The sequence below is a fragment of the Myxocyprinus asiaticus genome, chromosome 2, assembly GCF_019703515.2.
Source record: "Myxocyprinus asiaticus isolate MX2 ecotype Aquarium Trade chromosome 2, UBuf_Myxa_2, whole genome shotgun sequence".
In the NCBI taxonomy this organism is placed as follows: domain Eukaryota; kingdom Metazoa; phylum Chordata; class Actinopteri; order Cypriniformes; family Catostomidae; genus Myxocyprinus; species Myxocyprinus asiaticus.
Window position 1 is genome coordinate 4,733,501 of NC_059345.1, and position 22,047 is coordinate 4,755,547.

The 22,047-nt window shown below is 36.2% G+C and overlaps 2 protein-coding genes across 2 annotated transcripts in view; both read left to right on the forward strand.

Moving 5' to 3' along the window:
* The first annotated feature begins 1,963 nt into the window (after window positions 1-1,963).
* Window positions 1,964-14,232, forward strand: LOC127454199 (cytochrome P450 7A1-like). The gene is made up of 6 exons (XM_051721244.1): window positions 1,964-2,249; window positions 5,870-6,110; window positions 6,517-7,109; window positions 7,730-7,854; window positions 10,418-10,596; window positions 12,926-14,232. Exons 1-6 carry the CDS (start codon window positions 2,173-2,175, stop codon window positions 13,232-13,234), a joined length of 1,524 nt encoding a protein of 507 aa, XP_051577204.1. The 5' UTR covers window positions 1,964-2,172; the 3' UTR covers window positions 13,235-14,232.
* Window positions 14,233-17,851: 3,619 nt separating this feature from the next.
* The window catches only part of LOC127454237 (syntenin-1-like), a 13,404-nt gene continuing 9,208 nt past the window's right edge, over window positions 17,852-22,047 (forward strand). The window contains exons 1-6 of the mRNA XM_051721304.1: window positions 17,852-17,971; window positions 18,279-18,339; window positions 20,512-20,617; window positions 20,729-20,835; window positions 21,267-21,428; window positions 21,699-21,874. Of these exons, the coding sequence (XP_051577264.1) occupies window positions 18,289-18,339; window positions 20,512-20,617; window positions 20,729-20,835; window positions 21,267-21,428; window positions 21,699-21,874 (602 nt within the window). The 5' untranslated portion in view covers window positions 17,852-17,971; window positions 18,279-18,288. The remainder of the gene's footprint in view (window positions 17,972-18,278; window positions 18,340-20,511; window positions 20,618-20,728; window positions 20,836-21,266; window positions 21,429-21,698; window positions 21,875-22,047) is intronic.

A 22,047-nucleotide genomic window follows, 5' to 3' on the forward strand; every position in this document is an offset into this window, starting at 1 on the left:
GGGTTGCCCCAAATCCAAAATGGGGTGTCACTTCCACTCACTCATTGAAAAATAAGGTGGATTACATAATTTACAATAAAAAGCAACTCGCCTTACAACTTGTTTTTGACACTGTAGGCAGGAGATCTTAAGATGGAGGCGGACTCTCCAAAGAGGGTGGGGTTACTCCAGAAGGGGGCATGGTTACTCCAAAAGGGGGTTGCGCCAACTCCAAAAGGGGATGTCCCTTCCACTCACAGTTAGGGAAAGGGTTAGGTTAGGGGCTACCTATATCTTTGTTGGCAGTTTGGAGACTCACGTTCCCTCACGTTAAAAAAAAAAACGTTCTACTTCAGGCAGTGTGGGCAGTAGTCTGAATTTCAATCAGCACTGGCCTAGTTCAACTAAAGAAATTTCAAACGACTATAGCCCAATTGACAGTGAGATCAGTCCTTCTATACATGGGAAACCATTTTACATAAAAGGTGAGATTTTCTTGCTTCCGTTGTGGCACACAAGATGCTCTTTGGAACATTCTCAAATCATGCTGGGATTACATGTATCATCAGGCTTTGTTCATGCCAGCTGGAGTGCATATCAAATACTATGAAATTGTTCATATTGTTTACATGTTGTCAAATTGTTAGGCTAATGATAATACCATTAAAAATGAAAATAATTTGTTGTAAGTTAGAAAAAATCCTTCAGACTTTTGGATCCCATTGTATGTTGCAAAACAGCCAGTTGGACCATTCCATATGTGCATCTCGGTACGGTTTATGAAACTGCACATGCCAGTGACATGGATAAACATTGATCCAGGTGTTTTAGTGCTGAATGTTGGAGTAATAAAGGGAAAAAGTCATTATTCAATTAAAATGACTATTCCGAGTACTGCAAAATATCCTTGTAATGATGGCAGAACAGTTTGGCAAATATATGGTTACTGACTACAGGGCAATATATACTCTAGATGTCCTCTGACTCCATCTAGTGTTTTTTTTTTTTTTAGTTATTTCAACATAATGTGGAAAGATTAACTTCTGCAATATAGAAAAAATCACAATTTATTATAATACAGTGGAGCTAAACACTTTTTCTGATCCCAAAGTAATATGCATGATTTTATATTTTATATATTTTGTTGGAGCAACAACCCAATTTGTATGAAAATAAATCATAGAAGAAGTTCGATTCCAAATCATGTAAATATTAAGGCTTAGAGAGCACTTGAGATGAAGCGTCTCCCATCCTGGGGCAAAAGGCCATTGATAAAGTGCAGATATAGGGGCAATAGTTAAAACGACTATGCAAATACTCACTTTTGCTAAATAAATAAATATAAATTCCTCCCAATTATGGGAAACAAGTTGTTGCACTACAGACATTCTACATCTTTCTCCTTTGCCAACCTAACAATGTCTTTTGAACATATGTGTTAATAATGATTATACAACAGTTACGTGCCTAACAGTGCCCTTCAGCCGTGACTATATTAACAATATAGCACAGCCACTCATTCATTATTGCTATATTACACATTAGATCAAATTACTTCCAATACAACAGATATTGCATGCGATTACCTCCTTTTGATTATTGATGGATCAGTGCAATTTTGCAGTGCACAGTGACAAACAGGTGTTTTGGAAAGTAATGTGGTGGTGTTTGAAATCAAAAGGACCTTTACACCCTATCTACAATGCAGCATTTTAATTAGTCCTTTATGTTTGTTATTGACCCTTTGCTTTGGGATTTATGTTGAAGTTAACCGTTATGCACAGAATGTTGCTAAGAGTTTGTAAGGAAATGTCTAAAGCAATACCTGACCACAAACAGCCACTTGACTTATTCAATGAGGTTGCTACAGCATATTGTGTTGATTCATTGCACATAAACGGAACACAATTCTACCCTGTTTTATTAGTTTAGCTTTTATTGGAATTTTGCACATTGTTTGTTTAGTCTTATGTCTGCTAGTATAGAACGTACTCACAATAACTTAACTGATAGGCATTAGTGAGAAGCTCAAAGAAAGCGCAAAGCAGGTCTTGGATGATGAAAGCGTGTGTGTTCATTGTGTTGCGTCAAGCGCGCTGCGGGGGCGCGTCTAAAGGCGAGGCAAAGTACGGGAGGAGGCTGCCAAAAATGCAGTCCTGGGAAAATTGCAAAAACGCACGGAGATAACCCGAAATGGATGCCTTTCTAGTCCTTGTCACGGTTGTTCTTTCTCTTTTTCTAGTGTGGATATGCGGGGAATCGCGGAAAAGGTGAGATCATTAACATAACCAAAAGTTGTCGCTTGTTAAGGGTCTTTCCCCGTAAACTTATCGATTTAACGTAGATAACGAGTAAAGAATGAACCTATATGGTTACACGTGGTCTAAAAGTCGTTAATGTTACTAAATGGAAATTTATAAATAAACAATTAGCCTACGTTTGACCATTTCAGCTAATCAGAGCAGAATTTACCATGAGGGTGGACGCTCTTTATTCTAACAATAGCAGATCGACTATTTATTTAAGGTGAATTATTTACATGTGGATTATTAGGTAGGCCTATATGATAATTAAAACACGTTATTGAAATACAGTTACCTTCACTCCATTCTCAAAAACAATTCTGCATTTTAACATTCTGTAGAAATAAAATAAAATGCAACTGGTGTACGTTTGCGCATGACGCGGTTTGCGCTCTTTTTATCTGCACGCGCTCTTTTCTCTGCATGCGCTCTTTTTCTCTGCATGCGCTCTTTTAATCTGCATGCGCTCTTTTTCTCTTCACGTGCTCTTTTAATCTGCATGCGCTCTTTTTATCTGCACGCCCTCTTTTCTCTGCATGCGCTCTTTTTCTCTGCACGCCCTCTTTTTGTCTGCATGCGCTCTTTTTCTCTGCATGCGCTCTTTTAATCTGCATGCGCTCTTTTTCTCTGCATGCGCTCTTTTAATCTGCATGCGCTCTTTTTCTCTGCATGCGCTCTTTTTGTCTGCATGCACTCTTTTTGTCTGCATGCACTCTTTTTCTCTGCATGCACTCTTTTTGTCTGCATGTGCTCTTTTTGTCTGTGCTCTTTTTCTCTGCATGCGTTCTTTTTCTTTCCTCTAACTTAGATGATTTTGAGCGGAAGTTGTAGCGCAAACAGTTCCGGCAGCATTAACACATATATGTGTCAGACTTGCTTCTTGCATTTCATCTGCCTTATTTTTGTATATATTTATTGGCTGTCTGTGTACTCATGCTGTTTTTTCTGTGTTCCGCGGCAGGAATGTTGCGATCAAGTTCAAATTAGGTAAAATAGTAAAAAACGCATCTTGCCTGTTCTCAGCCATTGCCTTTTTCTGGGCTGATTTTTAGCACAAGTGGTAGCACACATAGTATGCTTCTTGCAATTAATCAGCGATATTTTTAATTATTGGTCCATGCACATGCACAATTATGCACAATTATTGGCCTTGTCAGACCGACAATTAGCCGCTATTTGCCGGTTAGCTGTTTTCCTCATTTCGCACCATGAGTGTTGTCTTTTTAAGATGCGTGAAAAAAGCTACAAACGGGTTTTCAGACTCCTGCACTCTGTTCCGTTCCGTTGCGTTCCGTCTAGCTGTGTTTGAACACAAGATTGCATTCTGTGTTCTGTTTCTGTGACACTAGCGGCACCAAACAAATTGCAAAAATAAACATAGTTTTCAAACAGCTTTCCCAATAGAGCTGTTCAGCCATGACGTCAATTTGTAGGCAAACCTAGAAGAGAATTCGCCATGGATTCCCTCAAGAATTTCCTATGGGATTTTATAAAGAACTTTTATAACTTAAGAGTAAAATAAGGTCTGTGGTAAACCAGGGACTCAAAACGGTTCAAGGAACAAAAACGAAAACCGATAATGAACAAATTTTTTTTGTAGAATGTAACCGAAAATTGGAACAAAGTGATTGTTCCGGAGTGAAAACGTTATTTTTAAATGCTGAAAACCGGTTATAACTGATTAATTTTGTTCCGATAATTTTTTCTTGAAACTAAAGGCCAAAGGGTTTATCACAGTATATTTTTGGAACTACACCACTTCATGTTACCCAAAAAAATGAAGCATGTACTTTGAAGCTGAAGGAAACTGCTGCATCACACAGTTCTTTGCCTAACTGTCTGTTGTGGATGTCGTATTCTGTGAATGAAGACCTTTTTTATTTAGTTTTTTATTTTCTCTTGTTTTCCCCAATTTGGAATGCCCAATTCCCAATACACTCTAGGTCCTCGTGGTGGCGTAGTGACTCGCTTCAATTCAGGTGGCAGAGGACAAATCTCAGTTGCCTCTGCGTCTGAGACCGTCAGTCCGCGCATCTTATCACGTGGCTTGTTGAGCCAATTTGGTTGCTTAGGAGGCCTGGTTGGAGTCACTCAGCACACCCTGGATTCGATCTCATGACTCCAGGGGTGGTAGTTAGCGTCAATACTCGCTGAGCTACCCAGGCCCCCCAATGAAGACCTTTTTAACAACTATGTATAATTACTACATATACATGCATGGCTAATTCAGATACAGGGAAAACATTATTAGAGGTAAAAAGTACTTTTCTCAGTTGTTCCAGGTCTTCACTGAATTAATGTTAGATATGATGCATTAATACAGATTTGATGCTGCCGGGTTTTGACTCAGAAGTAGAAATTTACTGTACTGTTAATTAACTGTTAATTAACGGTTAATTAACTGTATGCTTGTTACGATCTCATTTTTTTGTGTGTTTATTTTGAAGCATGTGGCTTATTTTGAAATCGTTTTTTTCAGACCAGATTACTTGTTTTTCAAATTAATTGGTATTTCACCCACCCCTTAGCGCAGAGTACTGTCATTTTAAAAAGAACGTTATTAACCGTTCTTTTATTTTATTCGAACTGGTGACCATTTGGAAGGGATGCTGCAGAACTTTTGAACCAAAATGAAAAAATGCAGTTTTTGCTCAGAACGAGCCGAAATGAAAAACATTTAGTTTTTAGTCCCTGTGGTAAACATTATTTGACGATATGTGAACATTTTGTTCTACAACATCAATTACACACTTTCATACCTCAAACGTGAATTTTGAAGCTGTGTTAAAAAAAAAAAAAAATGCAATTCAATACGGCTTCAAAATTCACGTTTGAGGTATGAAAGTGTGTAATTGATGTTGTAGAACAAAAAGTCCACGTATCGTCAAGTTATGTTTACCACAGACCTTATTTAACTCATAAGTTCAAAAACCTCATTATAAGAACCCATAGGAAAATCCTGAGGGAACCCATGAAGAATTAGATTACTGGATTTTTGGACTACAAGCTCTATATGCCCCCTTCTGCTGTTGATCAAACAAACAGATAGTCCCGCCCCCAACTCACACCATTGGTTGAGTCATTGTTGCTTTGTCTGGCTGGACAGGTTGCTGAAAACAAACAGAAACATTTTTTACATCACCACAGAGACACATTGTTTACAGTTTTCGAGAAATTTTACCTTTCAAATGGCTTAATTGTCTCCGGTATATTAAACTGAGATAAGAGAAATATTTGAATGGTGAAAAAGTTGCACACTTTAACTTAACAATGTTGAGTCAAGATAAAATAGCTAAAATATTTAAAAACGTGTCTGCGCTCTGTTCCATTCTGTTGCGTTCTCTCTAGCCATCTAGCTTGCACGCAATAACAGATTCTGTGTGAATAGCCCCTCAGGGTGGATAGCTCATCTGGATTCAGTTAGTCTTGTTAGTCCAATAAGCAACTGGAGCATTTCTCAATCCTATAACTCCAAGGAAACATCACCAGTTTATTATTATAAGAAAAAAAATATCATGATTTGTTCCCATGATTAAAGCAGAAATTGATAACCATGCTTTCTGTTTTTCTGTGTGTGTGTTTTCCAGGCGAGTAGGAGAGCCTCCATTGGTGACCAGTTGGCTGCCATTCTTTGGCGTCACACTGGATTATGTTAAAAATCCTTTAGACTTCCTGAGAGAGACTCAACAAAAATATGGCAGTATTTTCACATGTAAGATCGCCAGGAAGTACTTCACTTTTGTCACGGACCCCTTTTCTTTCTCCTTGGTTGTGCGGCAGGGTAAAAACCTCGACTTCCAGAAGTTTGCTATTGGTTTCTCACAGCGGGTAAGTGACTCACATTAGAGGATGGAGCATTATGAAACAGGCCTGGATGAATAATGCTATTTTCCGGTCTTTGGCTTTGATGATCACATCTTACTCACTTTAACCCAAAAAATGTGACTTAAGATGAGTTCTAGACTTGATTACCTTCACTCAGTGACACATTTCAGATATGCACTTACTGACTGCTTGGAAGGTAATAAGAAGCACAGGAAGTCCTCATTTACAATGGAAAGAAATGCAATTCCAGTCAAGAGTTTGGACATTGCAAATCTTTAAATATTGCCTAGATATACATTTTTGGTCACTACATAATTACCATACTTCCATATGTGTTATTTTAAAGTTTAGTGTATACTATGTTTAGTGTATGTCCTTTATATTTTTTATTTATGTCTGTTTATCAAAGGTGTTTGGCCATGCAGACTTCAGCTCTCCACTCTTCAGTGAGAGTTATAGGGAAGTTCACTCCATCTTCAGACAGACACTTCAAGGCCCGTCCCTGCAGCAGCTGACCGAGAGCATGCTCGGTAATCTGCAGGCGGTTTTGGGACGAGGCTTGCCACGTGAGAACGTCTGGGTCGAGGAAGGTCTGCAGAGCTTCACCAACCGCATCATGTTCGAGGCAGGCTTTCTCACTCTGTTTGGAAAGGATGCAGGTTTTCTGCAGGCCGATAGCATGTCAGGCACCAGAACGTGCATGCAGAAAGCAGCGCAAGATTTTCTGGTGTTTGATCGCGCATTTCCTGCGCTGGCTGCAGGGATTCCCATCACACTGTACGTGCAAGCGTGGCGGGCGAGGGAAGCATTGGCAGAGGAACTGCTGCACAATGAACTTCATCGCAGGAATTGCATCTCAGATCTAATTCAGCGTAGAATGGACGCATTTGACCGCATGCATTTGGATGAGACCGGGAAAGCGCGCACACATGTGTGCATGCTGTGGGCATCACAGGCGAATACACTGCCAGCTGCTTTCTGGAGCCTGTACTACACACTGAGGTAAAGTATTACAGAGTAAATGTTGGCACATTCATCACATTTGCACCAACACAGCAACAGCAGTAGGCAATACATGGTCACCATCGAAAGAATAAAATTAGATAAATATATATATATTAGGGGTTTGCTCAACCAGAACTATAAATTGGTATGTTCACTGCAAATTAGAAATTAGTCGTTCCGTGTCAACCCAACCAAATGTTTATTTAAACAACTTTACAGCTCAAATAATACACGAGCTTTAACAAATTAACAAATGAATTAATATAAGTGTTTTTTAAAATTCTAAGCTTCACATTTCTGCCTTTAAACCCTCCAAACATTGGCCCCATTCACTTTCATTCTAAGTGCCTCACTGTAACCTTGATTATTGCTTTTTTTTTTTAAGAAAAGGAGGGACGTGTTGAAATAATTTTTTGGTGGTAATTAACATTATGCCACAAATGCTGTCGATTGTCCTCAATTTTATATTGAACCCGGAATATTCCTTTAATTAGATTAATAAATGTATTAAATTAGTAAATATAGGTAAATAGACTTAAATATTATTTATTATATATGTACAGTGAACATGAATGAAGTACATAAAAGCCTCTGTGTGTGTGTGTGTGTACGCTCAGGTCTGTCGACGCTCTCACCGCGGCCCGTTCAGAGGTGAACAGAGTTCTTTCTGGCCAATCATTAAACAACCCTGACCAAACTATCCACCTTTCCAAAGAGCAGCTGGACTCTATGGCTGTAGTAGGTAGGTGATTTCTTTATGACTCATTATTGTTTCTTAAACAGGCATGAAAACCTGTTTGGGAATTCCCTATTGTATAATTTTCCAGAGTTCTTTTGTAGTTTAAAGAATTGTGAGCACTACCTTTTATTTCTTTATGCAGGGTGTAGTTTCTGATTTTGCAATATGTACAAAACACCATACCTTGCACTTTAACATGCTTGAACCTGTGGGCATGTGGGGGTTTGACAAGACAAATCCTGTTTTTGGGTTGTTGCTCTCTGTCAGAGCAGATACTCAGCATGAAATACACAATAGTAAATAGACAACAAAACTACTATATTTTATTAAGATGAACACAAATAGTGAAGGAAAAGGAGCCAACAAGTGTCATCTAGAAAAATAAGATACGTTTGATTTGTGTAACATTGTTTTTGTACTTGCACTTGTGTTATTTTATAGTTTCAATGACTTTACTATTATTTTTAAATGTGAAAAATAGTAGTTATAAAGAACAAGTATGTGCATCCAAATATTTGACTTGTAGTGGGTATGAAAATATATAGGCTGACCTTACCAGCCACACTTGCACATACAGACCAATAGTGCATAATTGCACTGCTGAAGAAACATTATTGAAAGGAGCATTATTGCAGTATTATTTGTTATGCGTAGGTTACATCTGTTCATTTTTCAAAATGCATGAATAAAGTAGGCTTTCCCCCAGATTTCTACTAGCCTTAGATCTGTAACCAGTGGAATCTCAAACTCAAAATTTTACAGCAGAATGATACCAAAGAGGACTTATATCTGTAAAACATTCAGGTGCCTATCTGGTCCCCCACCAGAGATAATCAACCCGAAAGTGAGGGCAAATGTTAAAAAATTGCACATTCTCGACCCCATAAAAAATAAATAAGTAAAATCTCAAACATGAAATGTTCTGCATACACACTACACTTACCTAGGTACCCCCTAAAAAAATTTAGGACTGAGACTTAAACCATTCCCATTATAAATTGACCCTAAAAGTGGAACTTTCAGCAATCTTGATCATTACATTAGGACTTAAGTTCTAAGTCTAAGGAAAAAGAATGTGCAAAATGTTTATAGATGTATGTACATGTACCTTGTACTGTGCTATAGAGATATGTTTTTGTTCCAAGGAGCTTGGATCATCCTGAGCTGAGATATTGAGGTTTCTATAAACATCTGTATAACCAAAATGTGTCATGCGCCATGACACAAAGATGGCCGCCATGGTTAAACCAAGTAAAATAAAAATAAAATCTGGTGGTTTTGCAATACCAATACATAGAGGTAATCACTCAAAAAGTTTTTGGGGAAAATTCAAAATGGTCAAGCATCCAACTTTACAATTATTGGACCACTTCAGATGGACTGTCCCTCAAACCATTCCCAAACAATGTGTGCAGTGTGGCAGGGTGCACTATCCTGCTGAAAGAGGCCACTGCCGTCAGGGAATACCATTGCCATGAAGGGGTGTACCTGGCCTGCAACGATGTTTAGGTTGGTGGCATGTATCAAATTGACATCCACATGAATGGCTGGACTCAGTGTTTCCCAGCAGAACATTGCCCAGAGCATCACTTTCCCTCCACCGGCTTGTCATCTTCCCACAGTGCATCCTGGTGCCATCACTTCCCCAGGTAAACGACGCACACGTCCATGGCCGTCCACGTGATGTAAAAGAAAACAGGACTCATTGGACCAGACGACCTTCTTCCACTGCTACAAGGTCAAGTTCAGACGCTCACATGCCCATTGTAGGCGCTTTCAACGATGAACAGGGGTCATCATGGGCACTCTGACCGGTCTGCGGCTATGCAACCCCATACTCAGCAGGGTGCAATGCACTGTGTGTTGTGACACATTCCTCTCGTAACCATCATTCAAATTTCCTGTGACTTGTGCCACAGTAGACCTTCTGTCGGTTCGGACCATACGGGATAGCCTTTGTTGCCCTCGTGCGTCGATGTGCCTTGGGCGCCCAAAACCCTGTCGCCGGATTGTGGTTTGTCCCTCCTCGGACCACTGTCCGTAGGTACTCGCCACTGCCGACCGGGAACACCCTACAAGCCTTGCCGTTTCAGAGATGCTCTGACCCAGTCATCTGGCCATAACAATTTAGCCCTTGTCAAAGTCACTCAGGTCTTTACTCCTGCCCATTTCTTCTGCATTCAACACGTTGACTACAAGAACTGATTGTTAGCTTACCATCTAATCTACCCAGACCTTGACATGTGGCCTTGTTAGGAGATGATCAACGTTATTCGGCTCATCGGTGTATATACAGTATACATGCATATGTGTGTATATATATATATATATATATATATATATATACACACATATGTGTGTGTGTGTGTGACATCTACGTATACCCATTATATTTATAAATATACAGTATAAAGTTTGTTTGTTGTACGAAGGTGAAGGTATCATATAGAACATTTGTATTAGTATATGTTTAAATGTTTGGATGTTTATTGTTGCTTCATTTATTTTCTACTTATTAATATTAATGGGATGTGTAAGTAAAATACTGATGTTCTTTCCTCTTCAGAAAGTATTATTCAGGAAGCCCTTCGTCTGTCTAGTGCCTCCATAATGATCCGTGTTGCCAATGATGACTTTACTCTGACACTTGACTCAGGACAAACAGGAGCCATAAGAAAAGGAGATTACATCGCTCTTTACCCCCAGCTCATTCACATGGACCCCGACATTTACCCCAACCCCACAGTATGTATTCACAAACATTCTGTTAAATTAGAATCATGCACTTTTACATTCATGACATCTTTTACACCATAAAAGAACAGCTGTATTAGTGTAGTACTCCAAAAATGAATGCAGTTTATTAGAAAATATCTACATTTATTTTTAATTGTTTTGGGAGGATATTGTTTTGTGCATGTATACAATTATTTTCAGACCAAACAAGTTCAATTGGTCAACATTTAGTAGCAAGTAGGGCTGAGTTAAAATATTGATTTTCCGATTCATCACAATCTTTGTTTGAACGATCTCAATATTGATTATTAAATCCTAAGAGCGATCTTTTACTCTATGTTATTAGCACAGAGGTCCTTTCACTGCGTGTTAGAGTAAAAGTTTGGTTTAACTCGTTCTGTGTGTCCAAAGATGAGATCCATGGATCAATATGTCATTGAATAATGTCTCTATTAACACCCTTTCTGTTTTTTTACAGTCAGTTGTTGATTAAAAACAATAAAAAATGAAACATTTAATTCTAACGACTCATGAATGCGCTAGAGAAATTACACATGTCTTCTCTCATTATATGCGCTCACTGGCTGATGCCGGTAGTCTTAAAGAGACAGTACAGATTTAGCACGTGTTCTATATATCAATGTAAATACTTGTAATTATTGCAAATTATGCAAGTAAACATTAACATGTAACAAAAATGTATATGCAACATAATATATGAAATTTCAAGACATTTAAGGCACGGTCACATTTACCTGTGCACGGCGAAATTCCGTGCTTGAAATACAGTTATCTTAATGGGAATCTGCGCAATCGTGAATTTCACGCGATGACTTCCCTGTTGGGTGAAGAATTTCCCCATGTGGATTTCGCGTGGAGTTCAAGTATGGTGGACGCATTGAACAATTGGAAGTTGTTTGGTTTGGCTGTGACCTCTGTGTGGGCAGTGCTTCATAAAGTGCAGCATTTAAAAGAGACTGCTTGGGAATAGATTTTTTGATAGTTTGACACGCGCTCAATGTCCACTCACACCCAAGGAATTTTGCCGTGCAAAGGTAGACGTGACCGTGCCTTTATTGTAAGAAAAAAAGACTGAAATTGAACATTTTTTAAAAGCTAAAATGTGACATGATGAAAAACTAATGATAAAATATAATTTGTAAAATTAGTATTTTCGAATTTTTGTACCTAGAAGGGATGCCTAGAAGGTTCCTTTATAATTAAGAGCATTAGCTGAGAAAGAATTTCTTTCATATGTAAGCAAAATGGACATTGTAACAGAACTGTACCCATATAAATTGATATTGAATCGAATCTGAATTGAATCGAGAGCTTGTGATTCGGAATCGAATCGGGAAATCTGTATCAATACCCAGCCTTAGTAGCGAGTATTTGTATACTTGCTTACATTTTTGGAAAACATCCAAGATAGATTGAAAATTTTTGTTATAAATGTTAAAGCTAAAGCTAAATAGGTTGCCACTCAAGATGGTGCCAAATTCATGAAATATTTTTAAATGGCATTTCACGGACATAAAATATTACTTCGAAGGAGGTGATTATCTTTCAAACTAACCCACACACAAAGTAATCGGATGCATAGATCATTAGATATTCCACACGAAGCACAATGTTACATATGTCCACCAGGAGATGGCACCAAGTACATGAAACGCTCAATGATGACTCAAATGGCACAGAATGAAACTCATTCTGTGAAATCTCATTACTAAAATCATGTCTCCATGCTATGCAAACCTAAAGTCATTGTTGTGTGTGCATGTGTAATTAGTTCTTGTGTACAATTATTATGTTTTATTTGTTTGGAGAGGCTTTTGGACACATGGAGACATTTTTGGACACTATGATAATATATTTGTAATGCTATAACTTTTGATTGCTTTGTCATATCAACACAAAATCTTTCTCAGCGACAGTTGACAGGATTGGGAACAAAACAAAAGCAGTTGTTATCAGTCGGGGCCACCTTATTTACACCCAGAGAGATATAATGTCAAATCAGAAAAATAAGAAAAAAAGTAATTTTTTGGCACATTTTTTTGTGTGATTTTTCAAATTTCAAAGAGTCTTAAATTTATCATACTCTATATCATTAAGTAATTTGGAAAGTTTTTCTTTACAATTATACCAAACATGACCCTCCTTGTTTTTTTTTTTTTGTTTTTTGTGTGTGTTTTTTGTTTTTGTTTTTGTCGAGTTATAAGCCTTTAATTTTGCCGCTGAAACAGGAAATCTTTTAAAACACCTCAGAGCTTAAAGCGTTAAGTGCTTTTAAGTTTAATTGTCATTTAAACATGGTGTTTATCTGTTTTGGCAGGAGTTTAAATATGACCGCTTCTTGGACGAGGCAGGTCAAAGGAAGAGTCATTTCTTCAAAAACGGCCGGCGTGTGAAGCACTTCCTGGTGCCTTTTGGTTCTGGTGCCAGTGAGTGCCCTGGACGGTTCTTTGCAGTAAATGAGATTAAACAGTTCCTGGCATTGGCACTGTGGCACTATGATCTGCAACTCAGTGAAACTGATGCCACCCTGATTCCAGACAGTACCCGTGCAGGCCTTGGTATACTGCCACCCTCACGAGATGTGCTTCTCAGATACAGAAAATCTAACACCGCAGGAAGAGAGTAAAAATAGGAAATAAAAGCACACCAACTGGATAAGGACAAAGAACTTGTAGAGGATGGAAAAGAAGTGATGTAGTGAAATGGCAGGCATCTAAAATATATGTTAAATGATGGTTCAGTTTTTTGTATTTGGGCCTTTATTTGTTGACAGTTTAAGACTATTTCTTTTATTTAAAATGTAGCATTTTTCACAATTGGTCCTAATTACACAGCAGCACAAAAGTACCTGCCTAATAGCAACTCTACAGCTTCTGTAAGATTGGTTGAACCTAATGGCTGACTTTTTATAGTTTTGACTCCAGTTACATTTGGCATTAAATCGCATTCATTATTGGATCAGATGAAAACATTCAAAAGGCACAGTTTGGGAAATAAAATTGACTTGCAGCACAATTTTCTTCACACACAAAAGAGGTGCCATTTGTGGAGTTCTAACAAGGGCATTTTACTGGAAGTTCAATTTTCAAGAACAGTGCCTTCTTTAAAAAAATTAAAAAAGCAGAGCATCCAATCAGTTTTTCCTTTATCCGACTGTTATATTTAAGGAAATTAGCATGTGTCTCAGAACATGATTTGTTTGAAAAGTTACCATGATGAATACAATATTTTTTATTAATGAAAAAACCAGTGCTATAGTCATAGATGCATTGTGTGACTGCATTTTTCTCTGAACATATGCACATTAGAAAAATTAATTAATAAAAAAATCAACGTCAATTTTAATATTTGCTTGCCTTCATTTTTCCTGCAACATTTTCATGTGTGCATTTTGCTTATTTTGCATCGCATTGATGTGTGAAAAGGGAAATCTTATCAGGTTTAGGGCAATCTGGCTGTGTTAGAGTGCATTTGAATATTAGGTATAAAAACAGAGGTCTTTAGATGACTGAATTTATGGCTTATGCACCAGTTGTAAATCTCTGCTATATGTTTATCATGTTGTTTATCTGTTTATGCTTTTATTTTTATATTGGTTGACCTTAATAAATAAGCATTACATTAGTTTTTTAGTATTTGTTTTGTTATTATTATTTTTTTTTTCCTAAAGTTTTTAAATTACTTTCCCAACAGCAAGACTTTGGTTACAGGGGTTGGTTGGCACAGAATTAATTTCTAATAATTTTGAATGACTTTCTTTACACTGATTGATTCTGTCAGGCCACCTGACATAACCCGATGGTTTTCATCTACAACTACATTGTAAGTCATGAATAAGTTAACTTAACTGCTCATACATGTAAAAAGATTGATATTTTTGGCATGATAACTGACAAATATAAAAGTATAAATTAATATGCCATTTTTTAAGAGTTAATAAAATGTAGAAATTTTTTGACATTTCAAAATATACATGAACTACAGCAAAACCAGTGTGATACATGTGAAGACATCATTTTTATCAACATTTCTGTGAAATTTTATCTAAATTTATCATAATGAACAATTTCTATTAACATCTTATGTAAGAATTATTAGTAATTTGAATGAATTTCCTATTACTCATAACTGCTCAATATACCTCGTTGGTCAAAAGTTATGAAACCAACGTATTCTTTTTTTAACTAAACTGCATCAAAACAACTGTACAACTAATTCATAGATGTCTGAAATATCTACATAATATCATGTGTATAGCCACAATTGATGCCTCGGTCAAAATTGACCCGCGAACACAAAAGATGTAACCTGTATCTCTTAAAGGTGCAGTATGTAAGATTCAGAAACCCTTGTTATTAATGACACCTGTGGCTGTTAAGTGAACTGCAGCCAGCTACCTGTTGCTGGTGCTCTTGCTCGTGCACACACTCCATAGGGACATGAGCAAGCATCAGCCAAAACAATGATGTAACGTACAAAGAGACTGAACGTGATTCACCGGCATCATGATGACAGATAAGGTAGCATGATTAAAATTACACAGTTATGATTGTTTTACTAAAACTTTGAGACTGTATATTATATTTGACTCTCCAGTGCTGGAACAGGGCTAAAACAAAGTGTGGATATAGGTCTGACTGTAGTTTGAAGTAATCACTTTTCTTAGCATGATACATTGACTGCATTTATACAATAGCCTATGTCAGCGTTAGCTAGCTAGCCAGCTTTATCAATAGCTGTTAGCTAAATCTGGTGGATGATGACAGTAGCTGTTTATAAAATAGACTGTACATTATAAATATGTTGACACAATTCAGTATTGATGTGAATCCATCACAACTGTCATTTTGATATATCATGTGCTATTGTTTTATAATAATAGATTGTATATATTTTCTGTATAACCAAGTTACATTACACTAATGAATGGGTCTTTTTGCATAATCTTGAACATTGTCTAGCATTCATTTCATGTGTTATTGTAGTTTAGCTAAAATTACACAGATCAGTCCTTATGGCACTATATTTCACATGCTTTGCAGTTATGTAAGTTTACCTATCCAATAAGAAGAACGCCAATTCAGGGTCGGTTTTGATCCCCAAAACCAAACGAAGGTCCCACCAGGAATCAAATGCCCTGCCGAAGTTCACTCTAGTTTTCGCACGACCACGATCACGTTCCCGCTTAGCCAGATGGTATTCAGTAGATAAATGTTGTACTCAGAGTTTGTGTTGGAGTCGGTGTTATGCTAGGAGCTGGACGTTTGCTGGATTCCATCTCAAGATAAAGTTACCTAGTGTTGCAGTTTGTTGTCGCCGTTGAATAGCGGAAGAGAAGCTATTACTGTCTGAGGCAAGGCTCTCGGGAGCGTGCATAAACGTCACATCCTTTGGATTTTCCTGGCAAAAGCGACCCGCTCCCTTCGCATTAAAATCAGTCTACAGGCTTTAATAGGCAACCTAGGAAGTCCGGGAAGGGCTCATTTTTTAAGTTGCGTTACAAGCCGTTCACACATTGGCAAAAAAAAGGGCGAATATTACATGAAAATTGTTACATACTGCACCTTTAAACAATTTTATCAACAAATCTGAAAACAATGTATTATATGTTTATTATACAATTTATTATTTTGATAGTCTTGACAGAATCACAAAGTTTGGTTCCCGTACAAAAAAACGATGTGGTATTTAAAAATTATTATCTACCTCTCCCGGGTCAAAAATGACCCAAACGCAATAGGAGGTTAATAAGTTAATAGTAATGGGTATCAGCTATATATTGATATGAGATTTGTAAGCATGTGATAAGCTATGCTTACTTGCTAACATCATTTATTAAAAGAGTGTGAGTGGGCCTGGGTAGCTCAGCGAGTATTGACGATGACTACCACCCCTGGAGTCGCGAGTTCGAATCCAGGGCGTGCTGAGTGACTCCAGCCAGGTCTCCTAAGCAACCAAATTGACCCGGTTGCCAGGGAAGGAAGAGTCACATGGCGTAAACTCCTCGTGGTTGCTATAACGTGGTTCGCTCTCGGTGGGGCGCATGGTGAGTTGTGCGTGGACGCCACGGAGAATAGCGTGGGCCTCCACACGTGCTACGGCTCCGTGGTAACGCACTCAACAAGCCACGTGATAAGATGCGCGGACTGAGGGTCTCAGACACGGAGGCAACTGAGATTAGTCCTCCGCCACCCAGATTGAGGCGAGTCACTACACCACCACGAGGACTTAGAGCGCATTGGGAATCGGGCATTCCAAACTGGGGAGAAAAGGGAAAAAAAAAAAAAAAAGACTTTCACCACTCATATTAACGACAGAAGACAAACATGTGTGGTTCTGTTGTCCTGGTTTTTCTGTGTGTTACTTCTGTCTTAAAACTATAGCGTTTTAACACTGTGACAACCAACCCCTGTGCCAACCAGTATGGGGTTAGTTGGCACTGATGCACAACATAACAACATAAAACACAGCACAACATGTTAACTGACCATTAGTTAATGGTGCACTCAGTAACTTTTGTCTTTGTGTCATCTTGGACTTACAGTGCCACCTAGTGGCTTGGATGCAGCATCATTTAAAATCAACAGCTTACAATTTCAGATGCCATTATAGAAATGTAGTATTCACAGTCAGCCATGATTAGTTTAATCAACAAGTGAGAGTTTCAAATAACAGGACGGTTACTGAGATTAAGTGAGTAGTATTTGGCTGGTCATGTGATTCTAATATGGCCGCCCCCATGTGCGGACCCTCTCCATGTAGAATAAAACAGCTTTAATAAGGTTACTGATATGACTGGAGTCTTCATTTTAATGTGAGTGCTTGTGATTTCCTACATATATTGCACAATTACAATTCGTGTCTTTAGGAGTTAAACTTTTTTAATGAGGAAAAAATTACTGAATGCACCTTTAACAAAAGTCAATAAATATTTGGTGACATTGAAAGTGTGTTTATTTATTTATTTATTTATTATTATTTGTATTATTTTTAACCTAAATTAAGCTTTCATTTGCACCTTTTTGGGGCATTTTAACGTTTGTTCCACCAGAGATCATCAACAAAGTACGTCATAATAATAACTAAGTTAAAATACATACAAGAAAGAAACAGAAGAGACATCGCCAATACATTCAATACATTTTTTAAGTGTTATTGCAGTCTATGAGAAAATGATTCTAGTATCTGCTACATGAGGTTTGTTGTATGTCGTGCACGCGCGCAAGGCTGTTCTGTCTAACGGGGGCGCGCTCACTCAGGGAAGATCAGATGAGATGCGCTCGAGTGTTTCTTTCATCTTCTTGAATAACTGCGGTCATTAAAGCAGCGCCTGAGATCCAGCGAACGAAATCAGCAGGAACAAGTAAGCTAATGTCCCTCCACATCTGAAATTATTTAATATTTGTGCAACTATGACTGACCTATTTTCTAGCGCAAAACAAATGTGAAACCGTGTTGACGTCCACGATATTGTGACGTATTCTACGTGTGTGCGGCCCGCGTGCTGACCTGCGATGCGTCCAAAAACATCTCGCAGTGATCCGCAAATAAGAAAAGAACCCATATTTTCTCCGTTACTAAATAAGTGTCGTTAATGACATTGCATTTGTAGCCAATATGCCATTGGCATGACCCGCGCTCACTGCTTTGTGTCTCTGCATCTGAAACAGGATAATAACCATGTCACTATATCCGTCTCTAGAGGACATGAAGGTGGACAAGTTCATGCAGGTGGGTCACACATGTGTTTTACTTTAGTAAAATATGTCTATTTTCATGCAGTTCATTCAGGTGGGTCACACCATATATTTGTTAAAAATATACATTTATAATAATTAAAAAATATATATATTTTCAACATTAAAATCATTATATATAACAGAATAATACATTTAAATTACATTTTATATAGAGTTTTAATTTAATATATTATTGTATTATTCTATTAAAAGTTTATTTATATTTGCAATTATTTAATGTTATTTTTTAAAACATTTTTATTTTTTATTTTCAAAACCTAAAATAAAAAATGTAATATTTCTAAAAACAAATAAAATATTTTAAATATTAAATTATATTAAATAATTCTATGTCAATATATATTTTACATAATGATGTAATAATACATTTAAATTACTTTTTATGTAGAGATTTATTTAATTTAATATATTATTTTATTATTCTATTAAATGTTTATTTATATTTACAATTATTCAGTGTTATTTTAAAAAGCATTCCTTTATTTTCAAAACCTAAAATACAAATACTAATGTATAATATTTCTAAAAGTATCACACATGTTTTTTATTTGTTAAAAATGAAGCCTATAATATTTCTTTAAAAAAATATAAAAAATATTAAATAATATTAAAATAATATAATGGTAAATTTAAATAAAAATCTGTTTTAAATTTTACGTAGAGTTTTATTTAATTTAATATATTATTGTATTATTCTATTAAATGTTTATTTATCTTTACAATTATTTAATGTTATTTTTAAAAGCATTTAGTTTTTTTATTTTTATTTTCAAAACCTATATTTTACTGGGCCTCAGGAGGTTGTTGCAGATGAATGTTTCCCAAAGCGACCTTTAAGTTTTAAATATTAAAATGTATAATAGTTCTAACTATTTTAAATATTAAATAATATTGAAATAATATAAAATAATCTTATATAAATATATATTTTACAGAATAATGTAACAATATTAATTAACTATTAATATGAATTAACAATTAAATGTTTATTTATATTTGCAATTATTTAATGTTATTTTTAAAAACATTCCATTATTTCCAAAGCCTAAAATAAAAATCCAAATGTTTAATATTTCTAAAAATATGTAAAAATTAAATAATATTAAAATAACATAATAATAAATGTAAATTAAATAAAAATCTGTTTTAACATGTGTGTAGAGTTTTATTTTATTTAATATATTATTGTATTATTCTATGAAATGCTTATTTATATTTACAATTATTTAATGTTATTTAAAAAAAATAATTGTTTTTTAAACCGATATTTGACTGGGCTCAGGAGGTTGTTGCAGATGAATGCTTTCCAAAGCAACTTTCAAGAAAGTATATTGTATATTGGGTATCAAAGTAGAAAACCAATGCAAGTTCATTACTATATGTCTGTATTTTTTCATGCAGTTCATGCAGCAGGTGGGTCACATGCTTTTTATTTGTTAAAAATAAAATATATAATATTTAAAAGAACAAAATAAACTGTTTGAAATATTAAATAATATTAAAAGAATATTAAAGTATTTATATTAATGTATATTTTACAGAATAATGTAATACAAATACATTTAAATTAAATATGAATCTGTTTTAAATTTTATATAGGGTTTTATTTATTTTAATATATTATTGTATTATTGTATTAAATGTTTATTAATTATTTAATGCTATTTTTAAAAGCATTTTATTTTTTTCACAACCTATATTTTACTGGGCCTCAGGAGGTTGTTGCAGATGAATGCTTTCCAAAGCGACCTTTAAGTTTTAAAAATCAAAATATATAATATTTCTAAAAAAAAAAAATCACTATTTTAAATATTAAATAATATTCAAATAATATTAAATAATTTTATATAAATATATATTTTACAGAATAATGTAAGAATATTAATTAACTATTAATATTAATTATCGATTAAATGTTTATTTATATTTACAATTATTTAATGTTATTTTTAGATGTATATAACATCAAAATATAATAATTTTTTTTAGAAAATATTTATGGATTAATGTTGCTTTTAAACTGTAGAGCTTCATAAAACCTGTTGAACAAAATTTAGAAAAAGCTGAAATGGCCTTATGTGCCTATATGATACAACTTTAATCCAACTTTCCAGTGAATTTTAATGTTTTTTTGTTTCCGTAGGCACAGAACACCCCCACTGCCAGCCCATCAAAAGCATTACCTCTCCCTGAACCTTCCCAGAATGAGTCGAGCATCACTTACTATGAGTCAAAAACTGAAGAGACGGGTAAGATTCAGTAATAACATTCTGTGCTGTATGCGTGATAACATACTCGACCGCTTAAAAGAGGCTTAAAGTGTTTGCATGGTGTCTCTAATATCTATTTGCATTGTGTAGGTTCCTCTGTCAGGTTGTATCCTGAGCTGAATGAGTTTATGGGCTTAAATCTCAGTGTGGATGCTCTACAGGCATTTTCACCTTCAGTCCCAGAACAGACCAGTGGAGTATGAAAATAATACAGACAAAAAATGACATTACATTAAGTTTATATATACTCCTGGGACCCAGAAAACCATTTCTGTCCTCTGTAGAGGACATTTGTCTTTTGAGATAAGGGCCATCGCAGAAAAAAGTTTGCAGGCCTGAGACCCATTTTATATTCAAATTGTTCCTTAAAATTTCTTTCAGAGCCTTTTAGATATTCTGGGCTTTTCAGAGAATCCATTTTTGCAATATGATTCTCTTATACCAAATACTACTATATAATAAAAAAATATATATGCAAAACCTATATTTTACTGGGCTCAGGAGGTTGGTGCAGATGAATGTTTCCAAAGTATATTGCATATTAGGTATCAAAGCAAAAAAGCAATACAATTTCAGTTCTGTATGCCTGTATTTGAACAATATGCAACCTCTCATGTGCTTTCTCTAGGCTCTCAGCGTCCACACGACTGGAATGAGCTGGGCGGCAGCCCCTATAACAGGAGGTGATATTGGGGTGAAGAGGGCTGAGATTCGGCAGGGTGTGAGGGAGGTGGTTCTGTGCAAAGATATGGACGGGAAGATTGGCCTCCGTTTAAAAGCCATAGACAATGTATTTCTATCCACTGAGTGTTATTTAACTGTTTGGCCAGAAACATATTCTACACAAGTATACAAATGCACATGCTAATGCAAATGTAAATATACATATGTATCTGCTATTAGCATTGGTGGCATAATGTTGATTACCACTAAATTAATTTCGACTTGTCCCTCCTTTTTAGTCGTTTTCAAGTAATGACATCCACACTTACATATAACATAACACTGCTACAATATTGCGGTCATCTCTGATTGACAGTTCTCACTGTGTGTGTTTCAGGGTGTGTTTGTGCAGTTAGTGCAGGCTAACACTGCTGCAGCATTGGCAGGGCTGCGCTTCGGCGATCAGATTCTGCAGATCAATGGCAAATCTTGTGCTGGCTGGAGCAGCGATCATGCACATAAGGTGCTGAAGAACGCCAGTCCGGAGAGGATCACACTGGCTGTGCGAGACCGGTACACACACACAAACACAACATACATGGACTATTACTGCAGGGTTTTAAGTACACTGGTGTTTTATTTATGAGGACTGAATTATTGATGATGGATCAGACACAGTGGGGTGTGCTGCTTTGTTTGTGTCTTACAGAGATCCAGCAGTGCAAACCATTGTGTTGTAATGCTCA

Excerpts from the sequence above, each read along its gene's own strand:
- LOC127454199 (XM_051721244.1), top strand. The coding sequence starts at position 2,173 with ATGGATGCCTTTCTAGTCCTTGTCACGGTTGTTCTTTCTCTTTTTCTA. Across the intron at positions 7,855-10,417 it reads GGACTCTATGGCTGTAGTAG|AAAGTATTATTCAGGAAGCC; the intron begins GTAGGTGATTTC and ends TTTCCTCTTCAG. Across the intron at positions 10,597-12,925 it reads ACATTTACCCCAACCCCACA|GAGTTTAAATATGACCGCTT; the intron begins GTATGTATTCAC and ends CTGTTTTGGCAG.